The sequence below is a fragment of the Oryctolagus cuniculus genome, chromosome 5 (assembly GCF_051225735.1).
Source record: "Oryctolagus cuniculus isolate XC-2025 breed Fujian yellow rabbit chromosome 5, ASM5122573v1, whole genome shotgun sequence".
In the NCBI taxonomy this organism is placed as follows: domain Eukaryota; kingdom Metazoa; phylum Chordata; class Mammalia; order Lagomorpha; family Leporidae; genus Oryctolagus; species Oryctolagus cuniculus.
This window is the reverse complement of record NC_142871.1, coordinates 63220456-63246381: the sequence shown is the minus strand read 5'-3', so window position 1 is coordinate 63246381 and position 25926 is coordinate 63220456. Positions and strand designations below refer to the sequence as shown.

The window sequence follows — 25926 nt, the reverse complement described above, 5'->3', positions numbered from 1 at the left end:
TTAATATATGATAAAGTGAAGTCAGCAAAGAAAAATGTTTTCTCATTTAATTTTTATCTACTAACCTGAAATGACTAATAATAGTGATTATTCCCTCCAAATCTAAGTTTTATCTTTAAGATTAATCGTAAGAATGAAAAATAAAATTAGAGAGACATCAATTAATATATTTGTTTAACTCCTTGTAGCTATACCTTTCCTATTAAGAAGTTAAAATAATCAAAATATCCCTTTTAATGCACTTAATATTTTCATAATGTATACCATTTGCCAATATTTTAAAATCATCATTTACCACACCTTGCGGCCCATCTGGATTTCCAAATTCTTCCCAATTTTTCCGGGACTCTTCATCTGTTAAACTAGCATTAAAAGAACAGTTACAAAATTAGCCACATCTGAAAAATTAAGTATATATATGACAAACTCCATTAACCAACAAATTCATTTCTTAGAAGACATTAATCCATGGAATCAATACAATTCTCTCTAAAATCAGAAAAAAGAAGGGAAAGGACACATCACGATGCATCATCTAACTACAGAGCCTTGACACAAATTCCTGCTGGGCCCACAAGTACTAAAATTCCTTTCATGCGTATGGGAAACCTGATGGAGTTACAGGCTCGCGGCTTCAACCTGGCCCCTAGCCATCCATACCTGTTGCGAGCATGTGAGAAGCCAGTGGATGGAAGGTTGGGAGAAATCAATTTCGTTTTCTCTGCCTCTCCCTCTCTTTGCCACTTCGCCTTTCAAATAAATAAATACATCTTAAGAAGGAAAAAATTATTGATTCCTTCAAAAACTCCACAAAGTAGTGAAAAGGCAGACCCACAAAAAAACTGACCAAAATTATTTGCATAGTAAGGAAGGCTTTCTTATAGATCATCAATGAAAGATTCTGCTCAAATCTTACTTTAACCATATTTCTACTTCCAGGAACTTAAAAAGCAAGTTTCTATTCTATAAAGTTCCAAGTTCAGAAAGGGGATGCAGAATTACCTTCATAAAATAGCAAAAAATACTCTTACTAGTTTTCAATGATTTGAAAATATTTTTAGGGGCCTATGGCACTGGCATCCCATATGGGCACCAGTTCAAGTCTGTCTGCTCTACTTCTGACCCAGTTCCCTGCTAATGTGCCTGGGTAGGCAATGGAAGATGGTCCAATTCCTTGAGCTCCTGCACCCATGAAGGAGACCCAGAAGAAGCTCCTGGCTCCTGACTTCAGACCAGCCCAGCTTTGGGCATTGTGGCCATTTGGGGAGTGAACCAGTGGATGTTCTCTCTGTCTCTTCCTCTCTCTCTCTGTAGCTCTTTCAAATAAATAAATAGATCTTAAAAAAAATATTTTTAAACTTACACATTTGGTCATTTGTGAAAACTACCTTGATGACATCTTTAATACTCAATAAATTGCAACTACTATGTAACTTAATTCCAACTACTATTCAACTTAAGGCCACAGTAAAATACAGAAGCCAATGAAAAGCATTACTAGAGAATTTGCAAGTTAAAAAGTGCTAAGGGAGCCGGTGCTGTGGCATAGCAGGTAAAGAGACCACCCCTGTAGTGCCAGCATTCCATGTGGGCGCTGGTTGGATCCCTGGATGCTCCATTTCCGATCCAGCTCCCTGCTACAGCCTGGAAAAGCAGAAGAAGACAGCCCAGGTGCTTGGGCCCCTACACCCACGTGGCAGATCCAAAAGAAGCTCCTGGTTTTTGATTGGATCAGCTCTGGCCATTGCAGCCATTTGAGGAGTGAGCCAGCAGATGGAAGACCTCTCTCTGCCTCTCTGTAACTCTGCCCTTTCCAAAAAAAAAAAAAAAAAGGAATTGTATTTTTAAAAACATGCTAAGATTCCTGCTGATGTCGGTATGTTTCTCAAAATATTTTGCCCTGGTTTCCCTGTACAATTTGTCCACTCAACCTAGACCTTTAATGTTTCTCTGAATATTCTGTCTTCTAATGAGATTCTTCCCCAAAAATAGAATCTCTGTCCCTGTCTGCCTTTCTGATAACTGCACAACAAACTGTTCTGTTCTCTACACAGTATCTCTAGATTTTGCAAAACACAGCTCACAACACAAAGTACTGCTGATTTTGCAAACTGTATATACATACATACATTTGATTGCAATCACATTAACTCATTCATTAATCTGACTTTTATAATTGTTATGTGACAGGTATTATGTTGAAGAATCAAATTAAAGAAAGTAGCAACCCTTTTACAAGTAGTTTAAGAAAGCAAATGACTTTTTGTTACTTACTAATGGTTTGGTATAGTATCATTCCTAAGAGTTAAAATACTAAAAAATAATATAATTGCAGTATAGTTCACATATAGCAAGGTTAAACATGATCAGTGGTATTAACAGTATTAATATAATTTCTAAAATTTAAGCGGATATGGTTTCCCAAAAATTATTGTGGGGAGCAATTCGGACTATACTGTTACTGGAATTAAGATTTATTCTATGCATCTGCTCTCCCACAATATGGCGCTGGGAGAGAAGTAAACAGCTTCTACCCAGCTGCCTCTCACCAACTTGACAAGCTGCAGGAGCTGCTCCTGATTGGAGGAGAGTGGCGTGCTCGGCGTGTGGGCAGCCGAGTTGGGATTGGTGGAGAGGACTATATAGGAGGAGAGAGACGGCATGGTGGTGTGGGTTGGTTGGAGAGTGCGTTGGAGAGTTCGCGGGGAAGTTCGTTACTTCGTTCTTTCTCATTTCTCTCTACTCATTCTTGCTTTGGGAGTTTGCTGTTTACTTATTCTTACTTTACTATAGAAAGGACTTGTAAAAAAAGGGAACAACAAGCGCCCGGTCCGGTGTGGCTCCTCCGCGTGCGGAGGAGCAGCAAGTGGTGCCGTGACTCGGATATGAAGCCTAGGCAGGGTTCAGTGTCGTTCCTCCACGAAGAGGGGGAGCGACATAATGGTGCCGTGACTCGGATATGGAGCCTAGGCAGGGCTTAGTGTCGTTCCTCCACGAAGAGGGGGAGCGACATAATGGTGCCGTGACTCGGATATGAAGCCTAGGCAGGGCTTAGTGTCGTTCCTCCACGAAGAGGGGGAGCGACATAATGGTGCCGTGACTCGGATATGAAGCCTAGGCAGGGTTCAGTGTCGTTCCTCCACGAAGAGGGGGAGCGACATAATGGTGCCGTGACTCGGATATGGAGCCTAGGCAGGGCTTAGTGTCGTTCCTCCACGAAGAGGGGGAGCGACAATTATTATATCCCTTAATGTAGAGAAACAGAGAGTAGAGAATGGAGGAATGGGAGGCAAGGCATCATAAATCCTATTGGGAATCTAATTCGATACAGCTAAAGTGTAGCCTAGTAGTTAAGACTCTGGTAATGAAGCCAGCATCCCGCATCAGAGTATCTGGGTTCAACTCCTCCCTCCAGCTTTCTGCTAATGCAGACCATGTGAGGCAGTAGTGATGGCTCAAGTAATTGGACTCCCACCACCCATATGACAGATCTGGATTAAGTTCCTGATTTTGGACCACGCCCAACACTGGAAGGTTTAGGCATTTGCAAAAGCAATCAACAGACTGGAGAAGATAGAAAAGGTTGCTTCTCTCTTGGTCCCCTGCCTGTCTCTCAAATAAACAAATAAATAGAACAGGATGAAATATATGCTCCTTTTGGCCTGGAGAAAAAATATACACATTATAACATACATAAGTTTTGTACTAAATTTCAGAGACCCCAGATTTTAAGGTCTGATCTAGAGAATGCTTTCACTGAACTGTGAATAATACCAAGTTAGCTATGTGATGTTAAGTTACATACTCCTGATGGAAGCACATGAAAACACATGCTTTTTAAAAATTAAAATTCTTTGGCCTGGTGTTGTGGCATAGGGAGCAAAGCTGCCACCTGCAGCGCCAGTATCCAATATGGGAACAGGTTCGTGTCCTGACTGCTCTGCTTCCCTGCTAATGGTCTAAGAAAAGCAGCAGAGGATGATGGCCCAAGTGGTTGGGCCTCTGCACCCTTGTGGGAAACCTGGATGAAGCTCCTAGCTCCTGGTTTTGGCCTGGCACAGCCTGGCCATTGAGGCCATTCTCTTTGTCTGTAACTCTGCCTTTCAAGTAAAATAAAAAAATCTTTTGAAAACAATTAAAATTCTTTAAGCTAGCACCTATTCTTTCCACTTGCTATAAAACAGTTTAAAGACAGGTTTTATACCTGAAAGCCAAACTTAAACTGTATCCGGAAAAATGAACCAGAGAATTAGATGGTCTGACTCCTCTAATTTAGTTATACTCATGCAAGTTACAAGATCTCTAAGATAATTTTACTTCTTTATTGTTCTGATATTGTGTATTTAACACATTTTATAAACAAAATAGTCTATAGCATTATCATGTAACTGAGTGAAAAATGAAAGCCTTAAAAATGTATTCTTCTTCCACACCTTTTAGAATAGTGACTATACATCATAAACAGTTAAGTACCTGTAACCTGAGAACAAAATAATGAACCTGTTATAATACCTGAATACTAAGGGGGTCAAAAAACTTGCACCAAAAACATTAGAGTTGCTAATTAAATAATCTTGGCTATCTCACACTTTCTAGAAATCCAATTTTCCTTAAATGACTTGAAGAAAATACAAGGATAAATGGGGAAGGGGTTGGCATCATGGCACAATGGGTTAACCAACCACTTGGGACACTAGCATCCCATATTGGAATGCTGGTTTGAATCCCAGCTACTCTGATCCAGCTCCCTGCTAGCAAGCCTAGGAAGCAGGCTCAGATGGAGTTCCTGACACCTGGCTTTAGCCTGGCCCAGCCCTGGCTGTTACTGCATTTGGGGAATCAACAAATGGATAGAAGATATCTCTATCTATCTCCTTCCACCCCCCCACCCTCCAGCCCCGTTACCCTTTCAAATAAATAAATAAATAAATCTTGTAAAAACATTAAAAAAGAAAAAAAGGAGAAAGGGACACCAACTGAAAGACAGCATACGGACATCTGCTATGCGGAAAATGTACACACTTCAGAAGTTCCTGGGTAGCTCTGCTTTATTAAAGTGAATGGTAGGAAGCCGGCGCCGTGGCTCAATAGGCTAATCCTCCACCTTGCGGCGCCGGCACACCGGGTTCTAGTCCCGGTTGGGGCGCCGGATTCTGTCCCGGTTGCCCCTCTTCCAGGCCAGCTCTCTGCTATGGCCAGGGAGTGCAGTGGAGGATGGCCCAGGTGCTTGGGCCCTGCACCCCATGGGAGACCAGGAAAAGCACCTGGCTCCTGGCTCCTGCCATCGGATCAGCGCGGTGCGCCGGCTGCAGCGGCGGCCATTGGAGGGTGAACCAACGGCAAAGGAAGACCTTTCTCTCTCTGTCTCTCTCTCTCACTGTCCACTCTGCCTGTCAAAAATAAAAAAAAAAAAAAAAAAAAAAAAAAAAAAAAAAAAAAAAAAAATATTTAAAGTGAATGGTAGGGGCCAAAGTTGTGGCTCTGTAGATGCCAGCAACTCATACGGGTGCCAGTTTGAGTCCCGGATGCACCACTTCCAATCTAGCTCCCTGCTAACGTACCTGAGAAAGCAGCGGAAGATGGCCCAAGGGCTTGGTCCCCTGTCATCATGTGGAAGACCTGGATGAAGCTCCTGGCTCCTGGTTTCAGCTTGGCCCAGCCCTGGCTGTTGCAGCCATTTAGGAAGTAAATCAGCTAATGGGAAGATCTCTCTCTGTCCCTCCTTGTCTCTCTATAACTCTATCTTTCAAATAATAAATCTTCTAAAAAAAAGTGAACGATAATTTATGACAACTACAAAGCCACAGAGAGAGACATGGTGCACAGGGACATAGTCTATACTAATCACAAAAATAAGATAATACTTCCAAAACTTCTGTTAGCCACATGCCACTTTCACAGTTTACTATTAAATCTACTTGTCTTCTACTACTTACTTGTGTTTTTTAAATTAGCTCATAAAATTATATATCAAGTCCTCAAAAATTTTACCCCTAATGCAATGCAAGAGATGAGTAAGGATATCTCTATCCTGAGTCCTGTAGAATCCAGCTAATCTTTTAGATCTATTATAATATTAGCATCCAATAAGTAACTACTTCTAGTTTTATATACTTATATACTCTATTCTTCCCCACACAGTGTGCACATAATGCATTTATGAACACTACATGGATCTTGACAATAACAATACACCTCTCTAGGCAACCAAGGATTTGCAAGTTCTAGAAAGATGATTAAAGAAAAATTCTCTAGGCAATAAAAAGGAGACTGTAAAACTCTGGATCACAAGTACAGTAATTAACACATAGGAACCAGGAATAATTTGTTATAACAAAATTCTAAAATGAAAAAGACTCCAGAACTGAAGCACTTAAAAGTAAAAAGTGAACTTGTGTTTAGTTTAAATGAGAGAAGCTGTATTGCTAAAACAAGAGAAACAGATCTAATTATAAATAGGAACAAAAAAGTCTTCAAATGAGAATAAGGAATGAGTATATCCAATTCTAATCAGGATACTTGGGAAACAATTCTATTAACTCATCATTTACTCTCTGATTTAACCAAGTCCACATGGCAAATGCACTATCTTGACTCTCAACTTTGTTACTTAAAATTAAGGTTTAATTGAATTACTAGATTAGGACTACTGAAGAGTCCCATTTAAAAAGGACTAAGCACACAAGGTCAGCGTTTAATAAATGTATGTGACACCTATTTTACTTACTATTTTATTAAAACAGAAAAAGCTATATTTATCTCTCTTAAAAATGTATAACATGTCATATGGTACTTACGCGGCATAAGCTTTTGCTATCCTCATGAACATAACCTCGTCACCTCCTTTATCTGGATGATATTTAAGTGATAATAAACGGTACTGTTTCTTAATTTCTGCTACTGTTGCTCCCTAAAAGGAAAAGCTTTGTGTTCGTCAAAGTAATCACAGAACTGTAAAGAAGTAAGCTATCCTATTTTAAACTGAAAACACAAACTACTCAATTAATAATCTGAGAAACAATTAAGATTTATCCCACGTATTTTCTCATACATTTTAAAATAAGAATTACACTTACTTTGTCCAGCTTTTATTTTATTGAGCATTTACTGAGTGAAGTGCAGTATATTAGGCACTGATGATTTGAGATTGAAACAATATAATGACACATATAAAGAAAATAAAGAAATACTGATATCTAAATGTCAAAACATGATCACAGCATATAAGACTGGCTCAAAGACACTTTAGATCAAAGGTTAACTTCCTTTATAATCTGAGAAACACCTGGCGGCTTTATCTGCCTGTCAATATATTATCAATATAAAGTACATATTTAATAACCTGGCCTGTGTCTTAATTAACATCAGTTTCTACTAGTAATTAGTTTGTTGCCCCCAAACCTTCCAATCCTGGGAAGTCTCTCTTGATGACCATGGGCATCACACAAGATAAATCAGATGACATGCAAACCTTTTTTCTGCATGGAAGAAAACTAGATAAATATACTCCTTCAAGGATTCTACTGAACAAGAGACTAAGTAAAAAAACGTGGTTTAGGGGAAAAGTTGAAAACAGTAGTAGATTTAGCTTGGCTACTAAGAAGCTATGGGACTCTACGCAAGATACAAATTTTTCAAGCTTCATTTTTTACTATCAAAAAAGGCTAGATGGGCTGACGTTGTGTTACAGATAGCTGGGCTGCCACTCGGGACGCCTGTACTCCATGCAAGTCAGGTTCAAGTTCTGGCAGCTCCGCTTCCAATCTCTGCTACTGTGCCCGAGGAAGTGGCAGATGATGGCACAAGTACCTCAGTCCCTGCTACTATGTGGCAGACCAGATGGAGTTCTTGGCTCCTAGTTCCAGAACAGCCCAGCCCAAAATGTTGCAGCTATTTGGTGAGTGAACTAGCAGATGGAGGATCTCTCTCTCACTCTGTCTTTCAAATATATAAACAAATATTTTTTAAAATGTTATCAAAGCATTTTTTTAAAAAAACAAGGCTAGGCCAGCGCCGCGGCTCACTAGGCTAACCCTCCGCCTTGCGGCGCCTGCACACCGGATTCTAGTCCCAGTCGGGGCGCCGGATTCTGTCCCGGTTGCCCCTCTTCCAGGCCAGCTCTCTGCTGTGGCCAGGGAGTGCAGTGGAGGATGGCTCAAGCGCTTGGGCCCTGCACCCCAGGGGAGACCAGGATAAGTACCTGGCTCCTGCCATCGGCAGCGTGGTGCGCCAGCCACGGCGGCCACTGGAGGGTGAACCAATGGCAAAAGGAAGACCTTTCTCTCTGTCTCTCTCTCTCACTGTCCACTCTGCCTGTCAAAAAATAAATAAAATAAAATAAAATAAAATAAAATAAAATAAAATAAAACAAGGTTAGATGATCTGCCATTAATTTTAGTTCTAACAGACTCCTGACAGACCCAAAATTTTATTTTCTATTAGGACTCATCAATCAAGGTCAATCAAGAGATCACTTAAGGGGCCATTCAAGGTTAATCTGATCTTCTGTGAGAATGGTAATACTTTCTTTTTCTTTAAAAAAAGAAAGATTTATTGGGGCCAATGCTGTAGTGCAGCGGGGTTAACGCCCTGGCCTGAAGTGCTGGCATCCCATATGGGCGCCAGATCGAGACCCGGCTGCTCCTCTTCCGATCCAGCTCTCTGCTATGGCCTGGGAAAGCAGTGGAAGATGGCCTAAGTCCTTGGGCCCCCGTACCCATGTGGGAGACCCGGAAAAAGCTCCTGGCTCCTAGCTTTGGATCGGCACAGCTCCAGCTATTGCAGCCAATTGGGGAGTGAACCATTGGATGAAGACCTCTCTCTCTCTCTCTCTCTCTCTCTCTCTCTCTCTTTCTCTTTCTCTTTCTCTCTGTGTAACTCTGACTTTCAAGTAAATACATAAATCTTTAAACAAAAAAAAAAAAAAGATTTATTTATTTGAAAGGCAGAGTTACAGAGAGGCAGAGGCAGAGAGAGAGAGGTCTTGCATCCACTGGTTCACTACCCAGATGGCCAAAACAGCCAGAGCTGCACCAATCTGAAGCCAGGAGGCAGGAGCTTCTTCCAGGTCTCCCACATGGGTACAGGGGCCCAAGGACCTGGGCCATCTTCTACTGCTTTCCCAGGCCATAGCAGATCTGGATCAGAAGTGGAACAGCTGGGACTCGAACCGGTGCCCATATGGGATGCTGACACTGCAGGCAGTGACTTTACCTGCTACGCCACAGTGCCAGCCCAAACAGTTTCTTATAGGACACTGTAACACAGACATAACTGCCTAAGTGTCAATTAACAAGGTCATAAATTTTTACCATTTAACTAATATAAATAGACCTCCTACTTTGATTTTATTTTACATTAAAGCCAATCTTACAGGTGACTTTTAAAAATATGCTCATTACCTTCTCATCTCACCTTCAAATATTCTTAGATTTTACCAACTGCAAACCAGTCCTGAATGTAGCAATCAATAGCAATAGCTTAAATATATAAATATATGCACATTAAAGTGGTAATAAATTAGATGTATCATTTTAAAAAAACAAATTTAGCAAACCAAATTAGACATTACTCAATTTCTTGTAGGATATGGACTATAGATTTTTAACAAGCATTATTGAGAAATACTTACAGGATCCAAATTTAATACTTCATAAGGATTGTATTCTTGATATTCTCGGTCTGTTTTGGAAACTTTGTATGTAAGGAATAAGAACAATGCCCATCCTGCAAGCAGAACTATTTTCCTGTTTAGGAGAAAGAGAAGTGAAATGTAAATAAGCTCATCCGAACGGCTTTCCTTTAAGAGTCACAGGCATTAAGGCATTTTAAGGCATAAGACAATCTAAAGCAATTCCATATCACCATGCTACTAACTAAAATTCTGTAATCACTCAGTTGTAAACTCCTGTTACAGCAAAGACAGTGTCTTTCTCACCTGATTCCCTAGAATATAGTATACTGCTTTGTTTGTAATAGATTTTCTCAGTTACTACTTGTAGAATTTTAAGTACAGAGGTTAATTCAATTTAATGATTTACTGGATTCATTATAACAAAACACATAAATACTAAGTATTATATATTTAATGTAAAAAAAAAAAGAATTGCTCTTATCCTAGTAATTATACTCTTAGACAAAAGTAGAAAAATAATTTCTATGAGGGAAAGAGGGAGGAATGGAAGTATGGTTATCTTTTTAGAATTATCTGCGGGGCAATGCTGGCATCCCATATGGGCACTGGTTTGTGTCCCAGCTGCGCCACTTCTGATTCAGCTCCCAGATAATGGCCTGGGAAAAATAGCGGTGAATGGCCTAAGTATTTGGGCCCATGCCACCTACATGGAAGACAAAGAAGAAGCTCCTGGCTTCAGTCTGGCCCAGTCCCGGCCCAATCCAGCCATCTGGAGAGTGAACCAGTGGAGGGAAGATCTCTATCTCGTTCTCTCTCTCTCTCTCTCTGTAACTCCTTCAAATAAACACATAAATCTTAAAAAAAAAAAAAAAAAAAAAAAACTATGAAATCTGTTCTCTTTATATTAGTAAAAATTATTTTAAAAATTTATCAATTGTATAAACATGAATAAACAGTCTTGGTTACAAAACTTCGGAAAACAACCTAAACATTCATTTATAGAGAACTAAACTATTTATTGGAGACTAATTAAATAAGCCATAACAGAGACATTTTGCAGCCAATACAGATATAATTTTCTGTCTTTTAAATAAATCCTAAATAAATAAAAAAGCTCACAAAAAACAGAATTTCATTTGATTTGATGCAAAAAATTAGAAATCCATACATATAATGACTCTCCAAAAAATTCACACAGAACATGCATTATGAAAAAGTATCCAGGGGCTGGTGCTGTGGCGCAGCAGGTTAATGCCCTGGCCTGAAGCAGTGGCATCCCATATAGGTGCCAGTTCTAGGCCCAGCTGCTCTACTTCCCATCTAGCTCTCTGCTGTGGCCTGGGAAAGCAGTGGAAGACGGCTCAAGTCCTTGGGCCCCTGCACCCACGTGGGAGAAGCAGAAGAAGCTCCTGGCTCCTGGCTTCGATTGGCACAGCTAAAGCTGTTGCGGCCAATTAGAGAGTGAACCATCAGATAGAAGACATCTCTCTTTCTCTCTCTCCTCTAACTCTGACTTTTAAATAAATAAATAAATAAAATAGTTTTAAAAAAATAAAAACTATCCACAAGGGCTGGTGTTGTAGCACACAGTAGGTTAAGCCACCATCTGCAATGCTGGCATTCCATGTAATCACCAGTTCAAAACCTGGCTGATACACTTCTGAACCAGCTCCCTGCAAATGTGCCTGGGAAAGCAGTGGAAGATGGCCCAAATGCTTGGGCCCCTGCCACCCAAGTGGGAGACCTGGATAGAGTTATGGCCACTTCAGGAGTGAACCAGGAGATCGGAGATTGTACTTTCGATCCAGCTCTCTGCTCGTGTGCCTGGGAAGGTGGCTGAGAGCAGGTACTTGGGCCCCTGCACCCATGTGGCAGACCCGAAGGAGGCTCCTGGCTGCTGGCTTCTGCCTGGCCCAGCGCTTGTCATTACAGCCATTTGAGGAGTGAACCAGTGGATGGAGGATTTTTTTTCTCTCTCTCTCCTCCTTTTTCTGTATCTCTGCCTTTCAAATAAATTAATAAATCTTTAAAAAAGAAAAGACAAGTAAAAACTATGCACAGATCTCAAAAATTTTTTGTACCAAAATAAACTTTAATTTAAAATAATAAATTTGTAACTCAAAGTTTACTATAACCCCCAACATGATGAAGATGACTTAAAAATACACTCCATTCCCACACAAATTAGTAACTCCACAATTTGTTGTCAATTTCCCCCAAAGGCTAACAAAGTTCACAGAACTCAAAAAAGTAACTAAAAACCACAAAAGCAATATTTTAGATCAAATGGAAAGAGTACAAACCATGCAGGATATTCTAGACTCTACGTTATATGCTACAGGCATCTGGCTCTTTGAGCCAAGAAATGAGGACAGGGAAAGATCATGAGAGAACTCCCCCACCCGACAGTTGATGAAAACTACCATAGCTACTAAACCATGCTCAAGTCTCCTGAAAGCCAAAGCAAAGGTGAAAAGACATAAATTACATCATGCTGTGTCCAATAAAGCATATTTCGTTCCTAAAAAAAAATTCTCCTGAACGTAGTTTTAGGAACTAACATATGAAGTCTTACATCTTGTTTCTATAAGCATGATTTAAGCATAATGTTCTATAAGTACTTTGGAGGCAACTTCCAGAATTAAATACTTTAGTTTCAGAGATGCTATCAGAAGAGAAACATTACACAATGACGTGCTTAATTTTGAAATAATGCTTCAGGAATGAGTAGCAAAAATGTTTTAATGATTTCTAGCCTTATCTAAATTGTTACCAGTATCTACTCAATTCTCCTTTTCTTAAGTATCCCTTAATTCGCACTTTGATTTAAATAAATCAATCAATTAATCACTGAAAAGAGCTTGAGTTTTTTTTCCCTTCAAAGTTGAGGTTCAGATACCCACAAAATGCTGAATAAAATCGGAACAAGGATTTGGAGGCCAAAAGAATTTGCCTGGCTGCTCCATGAAAGTTTAATTTAAAACAAGAACCAACATTTATGAACAGCCAAAAGTTTCATATCAATGAAGAATCAACACCAAAGCTAAACATTTCCCTCTTCTTACAAAGGAACTAGCTAAAGTTAAACCTTACAAACAAACAAACAAAAAAACACAGAAAACATATTTAAGACACTAAAGTAACACAGCTATAATTAAAACTATCATCATTATTTAAACCAAGATTTAAAAATAATCAGTTCTGGGCCGGCGCCGCGGCTCACTAGGCTAATCCTCCACCTTGCGGCGCCGGCATACCGGGTTCTAGTCTGGGTTGCCCCTCTTCCAGGCCAGCTCTCTGCTGTGGCCAGGGAGTGCAGTGGAGGATGGCCCAAGTACTTGGGCTCTGCACCCCATGGGAGACCAGGAGAAGTACCTGGCTCCTGCCATCGGATCAGCGCGGTGCGCTGGCCACAGCGCGCCGGCCGCGGCGGCCATTGGAGGGTGAACCAACGGCAAAGGAAGACCTTTCTCTCTGTCTCTCTCTCTCACTGTCCATTCTGCCTGTCAAAAAATAAAAAAAATAAAAATAAAAATAAAAAATCAGTTCTACCTGCTCTTAAAAAAAAAAAAGATTTATTTATTTACTTATTTAAAAGTCAGAGTTACACAGAGAGATAAGAAGAGGCAGAAAGAGAGAGAGAGAGGGGTCTTCCATCCACTGGTTCACTCCCCAATTGGCAACAACAGACGGAGTTGTGCTGATCCGAAGCCAGGAGCTTCTTCTGGGTCTCCCACATGAGTGCCAGGGCACAAGGACTTGGGCCATCTTCTACTGCTTTCACAGGCCATAGCAGATCGCTGGATTGGAAGCGCAGCAGCTGGGACTCAATTAGTGCCCACATGGGATGCCAAAGCTGCAGGTGACAGCTTTACCAGGTATACCACAGTGCCAGTCCCAGTTTTACCAATTTCTTCTGTTAGGTCTTCCCACTTACTGGATGGACAGATGTAGGCAATAAAGCCCTCCGTGGAGCTGACATTGTGGTGCAACAGGTTAAATCACCACTTGAGATGCCAGCATCCAGTATCAGAGTGCTGGTTCAAGTCCTGGCTGTTCTGCTTCCAATCCAACTTCCTACTAATGCACCTGGGAAAGCAGTGGATAACGGAACAGTTTACTTTGGACTCTGCTACCCACGTAAGAGACAAGGATGGAATTCCAGGCTCATGGTTTCAGACTGGCCCACACTGGGCTGTAATGACCATATGGGGAATGAACAGTGGACAGAAAATCTATCTTCCTCATTCTTTGTCACTCTGCCTTTTAAATAATTAAATCTTTTAAAAAATAAAATATAGGGGCCGGCACTGTGGCATAGCAGGTAAAGCTGCCACCTGCAGTGCTGGCATTCCATATGGGCGCCAGTTCGAGTCCCAGCTGCTCTACTTCTGATCCAACTCTCTTCTGTGGCCTGGGAAAACTGTAGAAGATGGCCCAAGTCCTTGGGTCCCTGCACCCGCATAGGAGCCATGGAAGAAGCTCCTGGCTCCTGGCTTCGGATCAGCACAGCTCCATCCATTGCAGCCAACTGGGGAGTGAACCAGCAGATGGAAAACCTCTCTCTTCTGCCTCCCCTTCTCTCTCTGTGTAACTCTGACTCTCAAGTAAATAAATAAATCTATTAAAAAATATATATAAAGAAAAGAAAAGCTCTCCAATAACAGAAACTCTTTTACCTCTTATTCATTTAATATCCCTACTACCGCTATTGAAGACTTCAAGGAAAGGTCCAAAGCCTAAGCTCCAAACCAACACATCCCACAACCTGATCGAACAGAAGATGCCAGTAGGCTGTGTAAGCAGACAGATTTGCCAAAGTAAAGATGACCAGGGCCCTTGCTCCACTATCTTCAGCTGTGTGAGCTTGGTCACATTACCTCTTCTTCCTCCCTATCCTCAGTTTGAGGAAAATGTAAGAACATTTACCTTGAATTTCACATGTAATCAAATAATATAACATATGAGGAAACTTCAAAAAAATCATGGAAAATGGAATTAAAAGATAAATTTTTGTCCCAAAAATTTTGAAATCCAGTCATAGAAGGTTTTTTATAGTATGCATTGTCTATGACCTTTTTGAAGACCCTGTCAATGCACAGATTTCAAAATTTTTGGAACCAAAACAAACTTACCACTGAATTCTGTTTTTCCATGACTTTTTTGAAGCATTCCAGTACAAAGCACCTGGCATATGGTATGTGCCCAACAATCTTTGTCACCAGGAAATGCAAACTGACCATGACATCTCCCAGCTTTTGAAATCTTTTAAAGATGCTGTAGTCTTTAAGGTAAAATTCGAGTCATTTCTCTCTCTGTCCTCCTCTCCCTAGTCAGAAGCACACTCTCCCTTGTCCTTTGGATTTCTAAACCATTCTGTCCAGACAGCTGCGATACTTACTAATTATACCTTACCGAGACCACAGGCTACAGCTTCTTTACACAGTGTCTGATTACATTATACACCACTGTTTAGTGTGATTCCCAGCAAAGAGTATATAAGCACTATGTATTTTTTTAAATTGAAACCATTACTTACTTTACTGTAGGGATAATATTCGGCTGAGGTTTTAATAACCGTAAACGATACCACATACATCTTCCATACACTTTTCTGATATTCTTTAATCGAATTTGCTCTGTCAAGAAAGAAAAATAAGATGGGTTAAAACATTTTCCACATGAAGGTAAAACCAGAGTTAATACCATCCTAACCTTTATTACCATACTAATATTTTACTGGAACATGAAACTACTGCTTATTCAAATAACCTTTTAAAAATTCACAAGATTCTGCCATTTAGAACAGTCATTTTGAAATACTTTATTCAACTACCAGACAACCATTTTTCATGTGAGAATTAATTAACTTCTTATTGAAAACATAGAAACTGTCCTGAAACCAAAATGTTTATAGTCACAAAATAATTTTTGAGAAGTTCACTACTCCAGTCTTTTCTCTTACAGAAGGAAAAGTATAAAGTAGTCAAAATTGGTTTATCAAAGAAGCTAATTAGAAATTACATTCTTCAAACATGAAAATAATTGCCTAACAAAAGATCCTCAAATCAAAAATCTAATTTAATCTTCTTAACGTATACAACCAACATAATTTGGAGGTTTTTTTTGTTTTGTTTTTTGGTTTTTTTTTTTTTTTTTTGGACAGGCAGAGTAGATAGTGAGAGAGACAGAGAGAAAGGTCTTCCTTTTGCTGTTGGTTCACCCTCCAATGGCCGCCATGGCCGGCGCGCTGCGGCCGGCGCACCGGGCTGATCCGAAGCCAGGAGCCAGGTACTTCTCCTGGTCTCCCATGGGGTGCAGGGCCCAAGTACTTGGGCCAGCCTCCACTGCACTCCCTGGCCACAGCAGAGAGCTGGCCTGGAAGAGGGGCAACCGGGACAGAATCTGGCGCCCTGACTGGGACTGGAACCTGGTGTGCTGGCGCCTCAAGGTGGAGGATTAGCCTAGTGAGCCGCGGCGCCAGCCATAATTTGGAGATTTAACATAAAAATCAACTTTCAGTAAAAACAATAGCAAAGAGTAAAATTCAAAATCACAAATTCTAAGATGAGCACTGTGGTGCAGTGGTTAAGTAACCACTCGGGCTGGCACCGCGGCTCACTAGGCTAATCCTCCACCTGCGGCACCAGTACTCAGGGTTCTAGTCCTGGTTGGGGCGCCGGATTCTGTTCTGGTTGCTCCTCTTCCAGTCCAGCTCTCTGCTGTGGCCCGGGAGTGCAGTGGAGGATGGCCCAAGTGCTTGGGTCCCTTCACCCACATGGGAGACCAGCAGGAAGCACCTGGCTCCTGGCTTCGGATCGGCGCAGCGGGCACCACAACGCACCAGCCATAGCAGCCACTTGGTGGGTGAACCAATGGAAAAAGGAAGACCTTTCTCTCTGTCTCTCTCTCTCTCACTGTCTAACTCTGCCTGTCAAAAAAAAAAAAAAGTAACTACCCACATTCCTTTATCGGACTGCCTGGTTTCAAGTGACAGCTTCTCTTCTGCTTCTGCTTCAGCTTCCTGCTAACACATACCACAGGAGGTAGCCTGAAACAGCTCAAATACTTAGGCCCCCACTCAACCATCAGGAGAGACTCAGATGGAGTTCCAGAATCCTGGCTTTAACCTGCCCAGCCCTAGCTGTTACGGGCATTTGGGAAGTGAATCAACAGACTGAAGATCTCTCTGTCTCTGTCATTCTCTAAATGAAATAAAATTTTTTTAAAAAATCATAAATTCTCATTATTCTATGTTAAACTGTTATCCAGAACCATAAAGTTAAGGCAAATTTATATACAGTTGTGACAAAAACTATTATTTTAGTCAACAAGAAAAAAAATCTGTGAATCAATTAGACATTGAATCAAACCTAAATACCATGTATTGTTTTTGCTAAAGTTATCACAATCACTTGGTTTGAATTATTCTCCCAAGTTTAAAAAATTTGTCAAAAAAATAAAAATCTACTTCTCACAAGATAGTGTAAAAAGGAAAGATGTCCTTGCTCACTGCAAGCCAAATCCAAATCCGAGAGCTCTGAAGTCCCAATCACAGAATAAGTCAGTTCCACATGTCACCCACCCTCCAATGGCCTAAGACATTGCAGCTCAAATATCCTCAGAAGAGCGCCCTCTCCAGAAACAAGCTTGATAATGATGCTATCATCAAGATCTCCCTGACAAAAGAGCTAGTTGAAAAGACAATGACACACTTATGTTTATTATGGATGTCTAGATTAAATAGGAGCCAAATTACCACCTCTAATCGGTGTCTTTTAGTATAGAAATACAGATGCAGCTCTATATACACACATATATATTCCAGATCTTGGTTTCTAAATGGTATCTGCCAATAACAGGAACCAGGAATCCCAATCTATTCCCCTAAAATCTTAACTGCAAAGAAGAAAAGAATGAGTTTATAGTAAGCAAGCATGACAGGTTGAATAATGGTCCACCCAAGAGGCCCACAGTCTAACACCTAGAACCTATTATTTTAAATGGCAAGGGGACTAAATGTGACTAAATGAAGGTTCCTGAAATAAGGAAATTATCCTAATGCGACTAATATAATCATAGCGGTGCTTAGGCAGAAAGGTCAAGGGTCAAAGACAAAGGATATAATGAAACAGATATTGAGGAGATGCTCTGTTTGAAGATGAGAGACATACCACAAGCCAAGGAATACAGGCAATCTTTGGAAGCAGAAAAAAGGAAGCAGATTCTACTGAAAAGCCTCCAGAAGGAACTATCCCCACCAACACTGTGGCTTCCACCCTGTAAAACTGATTTTGAACTTCTGGTTTCCAAAACTGAAAAATTTATTTATTTGAAAGGCAGAGTTAAAGAGAGGCAGAGACAGAGGGATAGAGGGAGAAAGGGAGAGCGAGAGAGAGATATCTTCCATCCACTGGAACTCCCCAAATGGCTGCAATGGCTGGAGCTGAACTGATCGGAAGCCAGAAGCTTCTTCTGAGACTCACACACAGGTGCAGGAGACTAAGGACTTGGGCCTTCTTCTACTGCTTTCCCAGGCCATAACAGAAAGCTGGATCGGAAGTGGAACAGCCAGAACTCGAAATGGCACCCATATGGGATACCGGCACTGCAGGCGGCAGCTTTAGCCTCTATGCTACAGTGCTGGCCCCTGAATTTTTTTTTTTTAAGATTTATTTATTTATTTATTTGGAAGGCAGAACTACAGAGAAGCAGAGGCAGTGAGAGAGAGAGAGAGAGAGATTCCATCCTCTGGTTCACTTCCATGATGGCCACAACGGCCAGGAGCTTCTTCAGGTTTCTCACATGAGTGCAGGGGCCCAAGGACTTGGGACATCTTCTACTGCTTTCTCAGGCCATAGCAGAGAGCTGGATCAGAAGTGAAGCAGCCGGGACTCAAACTGGCACCCATATGGGATGCCAGCACTGCAAGTGGCAGCTTTACCTGCTATGCCATAGCACTGGCCCCAAATCTGTTGTTTTAAGTCACTAAATTTGTAGTATTTGTTGTAACAACAAAATGAAACTAATACTAACTAATCTGACAGTTACCACCTTAATCATGTGTTCAAGGAACATCACCAAAGAACAAACTGAAATCATAGTAGAATGCAGAGAACACCACACACTCAGTTTTATGATACTAATGCCTAAGAAACAAAATCTGAATCTAATGACAACCTAAATTACAGTTCATTCTACTAAATAATTGGCCTGTAACATTTAAAGTCAAGAAAGACTGAAAAACTATTTTAGATTGAAGGAAAGTAAAGAAACATGCCAACTAAATATGATACGTGATTCAGAACTGATCTTTTGTTATAAAGGACATCATTGAGACAAGAGACAAAGCCAGAATGGGGTCTAACAATGAGATCACAGAAATATTAAATTTTCTAACTTTCATAAGGTTATATTATGAATACTTTTCAAAATACCACTTGCAATTTAATCTGTATTTCACTTAATTAAACCTTTACAGCCTACCATTTTCAAGAATAAAATCAAAGTTTGATAAGGTTTTATGTGAATAATGGTGATGTCTCCTTATGTACCAGACAGCTTGATCTATTTAAAGAAATGTTCTTGTAACATCCTTGGCCAAGAGAAGTATATGTGCTTTTCAGCACCCACAGTCTTACACAGTATGTACCTGCACCGTGTATGCCACACTCTTAACCTAAAAATGAAATCTTAACCTTTTAGCAGAATATTTAAGTCACTCACTAAGTATCACAGGGTATGTTTTGCATATTAACACAGTGGCATTTATATGTCCAATACAACTAAATATTCATTGCACATGGCATGCATTCCAAATCTCTGTACCCTGACCTCAAGTCAAAGTAACTATCACAAATCCTTCCAGATAAATTTTTAATAAGACTTTTAGTATAGCAGTAAGTTCATTTATAAAATTTTTTTGGTTTATAGAATTACTGGTTTCATGGCTACTAAAAATCGTTTGGAATATCATTAACTGACAATGTAGTTTTTAAAGAAATGTTCCAGGGGCCAGCATTGTGGTATAGTGGGTAAAGCTAACACCTGCAGTGCCAGCACCCCATATGGGTGCCAGTTTGAGTCCCAGCTGCTTCACTTCTCATCCAGCTCCCTGCTAATGCACCTGACAAAGCAGTGGAACATGGTCCAAGTACTTGGGGTCCTGCACCCACATGGGAGATCCCCCAGACACTCCTGGCTTCAGCCTGGCCAAGCCCTGGCTGTTGCAGCCATTTGGGGAGTGATGGAAGATCTCTGTCTCTTTTCTTTGTAACTCTTGCTTTCAAATAAATAAATCTTTAACAAAAAAAAAAAAAGAAGAAGAAGAAAGAAAAGAAAAAAGAAAGAAAGAAAGAAAGAAAGAAAAGAAAAGAAAAGAAACGAAACGGAAAGAAAAGGAAAGGAAAGGAAAGGAAAGGAAAGGAAAGGAAAGGAAAGGAAAGGAAAGGAAAGGAAAGGAAAGGAAAGGAAAGGAAAGGAAAGGAAAGGAAAGGAAAGGAAAGGAAAGGAAAGGAAAGGAAAGGAAAGGAAGAAAGGAGGGAGGGAGGGAAGGAGGGAAGAGGGCAGGTGCTGTGACACATCAAGTTAACACCCTGGCGGAAGCGCCCGCATCCCATATGGGTACCAGTTTGAGTCTTGGCTGCTCCTCTTCTGATCCAACTCTCTGCTATGGCCTGGGAAAGCAGTAGAAGATGGCCCAAGTCCTTGGCCCCTGCACCCACATGGGAGACCCGGAAGAAGCTCCTGGCTTCGGATCAGCACAGCTCCAGAGTTGCAGCCAATTGGAGAGTGAACCATCATATAGAAGACCCCCCCCCCCCGTCTCTCTTCTCTCTGTGTAACTCTGACTTTCAAATAAATAAATAAAACTTTTAAAAAAATTTTATAAAGAAAGAAAAGTAAAGAAAAGTATACAGAAAACAGAGAATTCCAAGGTCATAAATCAGTTTTGTAATTTAAAAACAAACAGCACAGTGGATCCTGACTGTTGTCAAGATCTGGCCTTTATAAAGTTGTTGGGACAGTCCAGGTTTGGCATGAGGTTATTAAGATTGTGCTTCACAAGCTATATGGTGCCTTTGCTGAAACAGTTACATGGTCCTTTGCAAGGACAATCTGCCAGTCTGTAGTATAACTGAATGAACTCTTAGCAACATATCCAGAGAACCCATAAGAGCTGGAAGAATGTCAGCCAAATCTGACATCTTCGTACTTGCTTGTCTGTTTACCAGAAGAGAAAAATCATGTATCTTCTTGTAGACTTCCAATTTTTCATCAAAAGTTTGAAACCCACTGAGGATGTCATGTCATTTCTGACCAAAAAAAAAACCTGACATTTTAAAATAAAATAGTTCCATTGCTCTTAAATGTTTCACACAAAATTTTAAAAGCCATCACAATTTCAAACCCACCATCATCCATTAACAAAAATTCAGAAATAAGCCTGTAATTCTGCCTCTCCCATATAATTTTATTCTGATGGAATATATTTCTATCCTGGTACAACATCTCTTGTACTACTAAAACATATTCATTAAATTTATTATTTTGGGGGCAGACATTCAACCTAGCAGTTAAGACATGGGTTAAGACGTCCATGGCTGGCTGGCACCGCGGCTCACTAGGCTAATCCTCCGCCTGCGGCGCCAGTACCCCAGGTTCCAGTCCCGGTTGGGGCGCCGGATTCTGTCCCAGTTGCTCCTCTTCCAGTCCAGCTCTCTGCTGTGGCCCAGGAAGGCAGCGGAGGATGGCCCAAGTGCTTGGGTCCCTGCACCCACATGGGATACCAGGAGGAAGTACCTGGCTCCTGGCTTCAGATCGGCGCAGCGTGCCAGCCATAGAGGCCAGAACGAACGGAAGGAAGACCTTTCTCTCTGTCTCTCTCTGTCTAATTCTGCCTGTCAAAAAAAAAAAAAAAAAAATGTCCATGGCTTACATCTGAATATCTGAATCACACCTGGCTTTGGCTCCTGAGTCCAGCTTCCTGCCAATTACTTAGGTTGAGTTCCTGGCTTTCAGCTTTGCCTAGGCCCAGACCCAGCCCACTGCAAGCATCTGAAGACTTAACAAGTAAATGAGAACTCTGATTCATTCTCTCTCTCTCTCTCTCTCTCTGTCTCTCTCTCTCACACACACACACACACACTCATAAATAAAAATTGAAAACATATTTTGATTCCCTATGACTATAAAATATTCTCCACATACTTATTAATTTATTTAAAAGAATGTGTGTGACAGAGAGAGGTCCATCTACTGGTTCATTCTCCAAATGGCCACAACAGCCAGGGCTGAGCCAGGCTGAAGTCAGGAGCCAGAAGCCTGAGCCGCCTATGTGGGTGGCATAGACTGACAAAGTCAAGTCATCATCTGCTGTTCCCCAGGCACATTAGCAAGGAGCTGGATCAGAAGCAGAGTGGCTGGGACTCTAACTGGTACTCAAATATGAGATAGAGGTGTCCCAAGCAGCACTTGACCCTTTGTACCACAACACTTGCCCCTCCCCTCCCACACTTTGTTTCAAAATTAGTCACACAATCATACACTGAAAGAACATTACAATGAACAATATTCTTCACTCAAATTCACCAATTACTAACAGGTTGTCACTCGGCTTTCTCTCAATTTCCTTTTTCCCCTTTCCTCTCATTTTCATCTGAACTATTTTACACTAAGCTGCAGACATCAATATGATTTACTTCTAAATGTTCTGGGCACGTATCACCCAAGAATATCAGTAACCAAGTCTATCATACTCAACTTTAGCACCCATAAATTCTTTTACACTGATATTATATTTTCTGGGTGGTATCAAAACAACATAAATATAAACAAATTATTAAAATAAATTTAAACTATGTGTATGTTTTCACTTTTAAGACATTTGCAAATACTCCACATATCCAAAAGAGATCAAAAACTAAATATGGGGCCATCGCTGTGGCATAGTGGGTAAAACCACCACCTGCAGTGCCGGAACCCCATATGGGTGCCAGTTCAAGACTCAGCTGCTCCACTTCCAATCCAGCTCTCTGCTATGGCCTGGGAAAGCAGTAGGAGATGGCCCAAGTCCTTGGGCCCCTGCACCCACGTGGGAGACCCGGAGTAAGCCCCTGCACCTGTGTGGGAGACCCAGAGGAAGCTCCTGGCTCCAGAAAGGCTCAGCTCCAGTCATTGTGGCCATCTGGGGAGTGAGCCAGAGGATGGAAGACCTTCTCTCTCTGCTTCTGCCACTCTATAACTCTACCTTTCAAATAAATAAATATTTTATTAAAAAACTTTAAATACTCAAACTTACTTTTTAATATCTTTATTTTCATTTTACTTAAAAGGCAGAGAGAGAAACACAGAGAGAGATCTTCCACCCACTGGTTCACTCCCCAAATGCTTACAACAGCCAGGGCTGGACCAGGCCAAAGCCAAGAGCCTACTATGTTCTGGGATGTACATTACCAAGGGGTGGGACTGAAGTAGCTATGATCAGGACTTGAACCAGGGAACCCAATATGGGATGAAGGCATCCACACCAAACACATACCCCAAAATATACATTTTTAATTAAAAGGACAGAGGTAAGACTGGTGTTGTAGTGCATCAGGTTAAGCTATAGCTTGGGACACCAGCATCCCATACTGGAGTGGTAGTTCAAGTCTCATCTGCTTCGCTGCTGATACATCTCTCTGCTAATATGCCTAGGAAGACAGTACAAAATGGCCCAAGTACTTGGGCCCGTCACCTATGCAGGAGACCACGACTGAATTCTTGGCTCCTGGCTTCAGCATGGCCCACACCTGGTTACTGCAGCCAGGGAGTGAAGCAGATGGAACATCCTCTCTTTCTCTTTCTCTTTCTCTTTCTCTTTCTCTTTCTCTCTCTCTCTCTCTCTAACTCAGCCTTTCAAATAAAGAATCTTAAATAATAATAATAATAATAACAACAAAAAATACAGAGGTGGGTGCTTAGCATATTGGTTAGAGCCACTTGGCACGTTGTGAGCTCCACCTCCGCTCCCCATTCCAGTTTCCTACTGATGTGCACCCTTGGAGGCAGCAGGTGATGAGTCAGAGCCGGGGTACTAAAAACCACAAGGGAGACCCAGACTGAGTTCATGGTTCCTGTTTTGACTTGGCCCAGCTGTGGCTGTTGTAGGCATGTGTCGAAGACAGGAGATAAATTTTAAGATATTTTTAATGAAATAAAAAGTACACTTTTGTGAATATGGAACAACACTTGGTAAAACAGCTTTTTCTTACTTCAAGTATATCTTGTCAAAAAAAAAAATGAAGGTGAGATTAACTATTCAACTCACAAAAAATATATACTGCAGAAATCCAATTGGCAAAGGAGTGCTCACTGTTCAATCAATCAACGAAATCAAAATATCATGAAAAGTCTGACTTCATTTTTCACTAACAATAAATACATCAATATAGATTTTGTTTTTTTTAAGGATTACAAAAACCAATGAGAAATTTCAGAACATGCCTGTATATAGGTTACTAAAACTAATAAAGCCAAATAACAGATACATAATTTATTTCACTGTAAACTATTTTTTAAGACTTACTTTATTTGAAAGGCAAAGTGACAGAGAGATGAAGAGGCAGAGACAGAAAAAGATCTTCCATTCGATGGTTCACTCCCAAATGGCTGCTGAAGCCAGGAGTCTAGAACTCCATTCAGATCCCCAACGTGGGTGGCAAGGACCCAAGTACTTCGATCATCTTCTTTCCACTTTCTTCTCAGGCACATTAGTAGGAAACTGTATCAGAGGAGACTTGAACCATTGTGAAGGGACTTGAACCACTGTTCCAATATGGGATGCTGGCATGGCAAGCAATAGCTTAACTCACCATGCCACAACACTGGCCCCTCAATATAAAGTATTAAAAGAAAATGATGTACAACTTCTATTCCCAAAATGTAAAGATTCTTAAATCCCTAAGGACCTAAGAAAATAGTAACAAAAATCAGAAAATCATATGCAATAGTCCCAAAAGTCTAAAAGATACACATGAACTTTCTAGCTACACAAAGTTCCTCTGAATCTAGTCAAGATGCCAGGTACTTTACAAACAGCATGGAATGAGGTAGGCGTTGTGGCATAGCTGGTAAAGACACCATCTGTGACACTGGCATCTCTTAAAGGTGCCAGTTTGTGTCCTGACTATACCACTTTGATCCAACTCCCTGTTAATGGCCTGGGAAAAGCAATGGAGAATGGCCCAGTGCTTAGGCCCCTGCTACTTGTGGGGAGCAACCCGGACTAGACTAAGTTACTGGAATTAAGACTTATTCTATGCATCTGCTCTCCCACAATATGGCGCTGGGAGAGAAGAAAACAGCTTCTACACAGCTGCCTCCAGTTCAGCCAATAAACTGTAGAACTTGCTCCTGATTGGAGGAGAGCAGCGTACTCGGCGTGTGGGCAGCCGAGCACGGATTGGCGGAGGAGGACTATAAAGGAGGAGAGACGGCATGCACCAGGAACATCTAAGGGGAACATCTAAGGGGAACACCTGTGCAGCCCCCGAGAGAGCCGGCCGGCGGTGTGCCACTCCCCCGCGGAAGTGGGGAATGTGGCAGGGGGAACCGCCCTTCCACGGAGGTGGAAGGACCAGCAGCCAACCCGGGAAGGACCAGCAGCAAACCCGGGGAGGGCCGAGCAGACGAAAGAACAGCGCAGGGTCCTGTGTCGTTCCTCCACGAAGAGGGGGAGCGACATAATGGTGCCGTGACTCGGATATGAAGCCTAGGCAGGGTTTAGTGTCGTTGCTCCACGAAGAGGGGGAGCGACATAATGGTGCCGTGACTCGGATATGAAGCCTAGGCAGGGTTTAGTGTCGTTCCTCGAAGAGGGGGAGCGACATAATGGTGCCGTGACTCGGATATGAAGCCTGGGCAGGGTTTGGTGTCGTTCCTCCATGAAGTGGGGAGCGACATAATGGTGCCGTGACTCGGATAGGAAACCTAGGACGGATAGGAAACCTAGGACGGATAGGAAACTTAGGCGGGAAGAAGTGGAAAATACCGGAGAGAGAGACTAGCAAACAGCCTAGGGAAAAGCCGGACGAAAAAGGTGCCGGAAGAAGCTATTGAAAGCCTAGGCATAGACTCAGATACGGACTACGGGGGGAAGCTGGGAGAAATCTCTAAGGGCGAAAGCGAAAGTGAAAGCTAGAACAAACAGGCTCGGATACGGACTGTGGGGAGAAGCCAGGAGAAATGAGGGAGGAGTATTGTTGGAGGAAAGCTTGGGGAAATATACCGGGTAGAGAAAAATGTTAGGG

General features: G+C 41.5%; 1 protein-coding gene across 1 annotated transcript in view; it reads right to left on the bottom strand.

Moving 5' to 3' along the window:
• SEC63 (SEC63 protein translocation regulator) overlaps window positions 1-25926 on the bottom strand; it is a 90942-nt gene that overhangs the window by 38808 nt on the left and 26208 nt on the right. Inside the window, exons 2-5 of the mRNA NM_001171321.1 lie at window positions 15174-15273; window positions 9632-9746; window positions 6798-6910; window positions 301-362 (exon numbers count right to left, since the gene is read on the bottom strand). Coding sequence (NP_001164792.1) covers window positions 301-362; window positions 6798-6910; window positions 9632-9746; window positions 15174-15273 — 390 coding nt within the window. The remainder of the gene's footprint in view (window positions 1-300; window positions 363-6797; window positions 6911-9631; window positions 9747-15173; window positions 15274-25926) is intronic.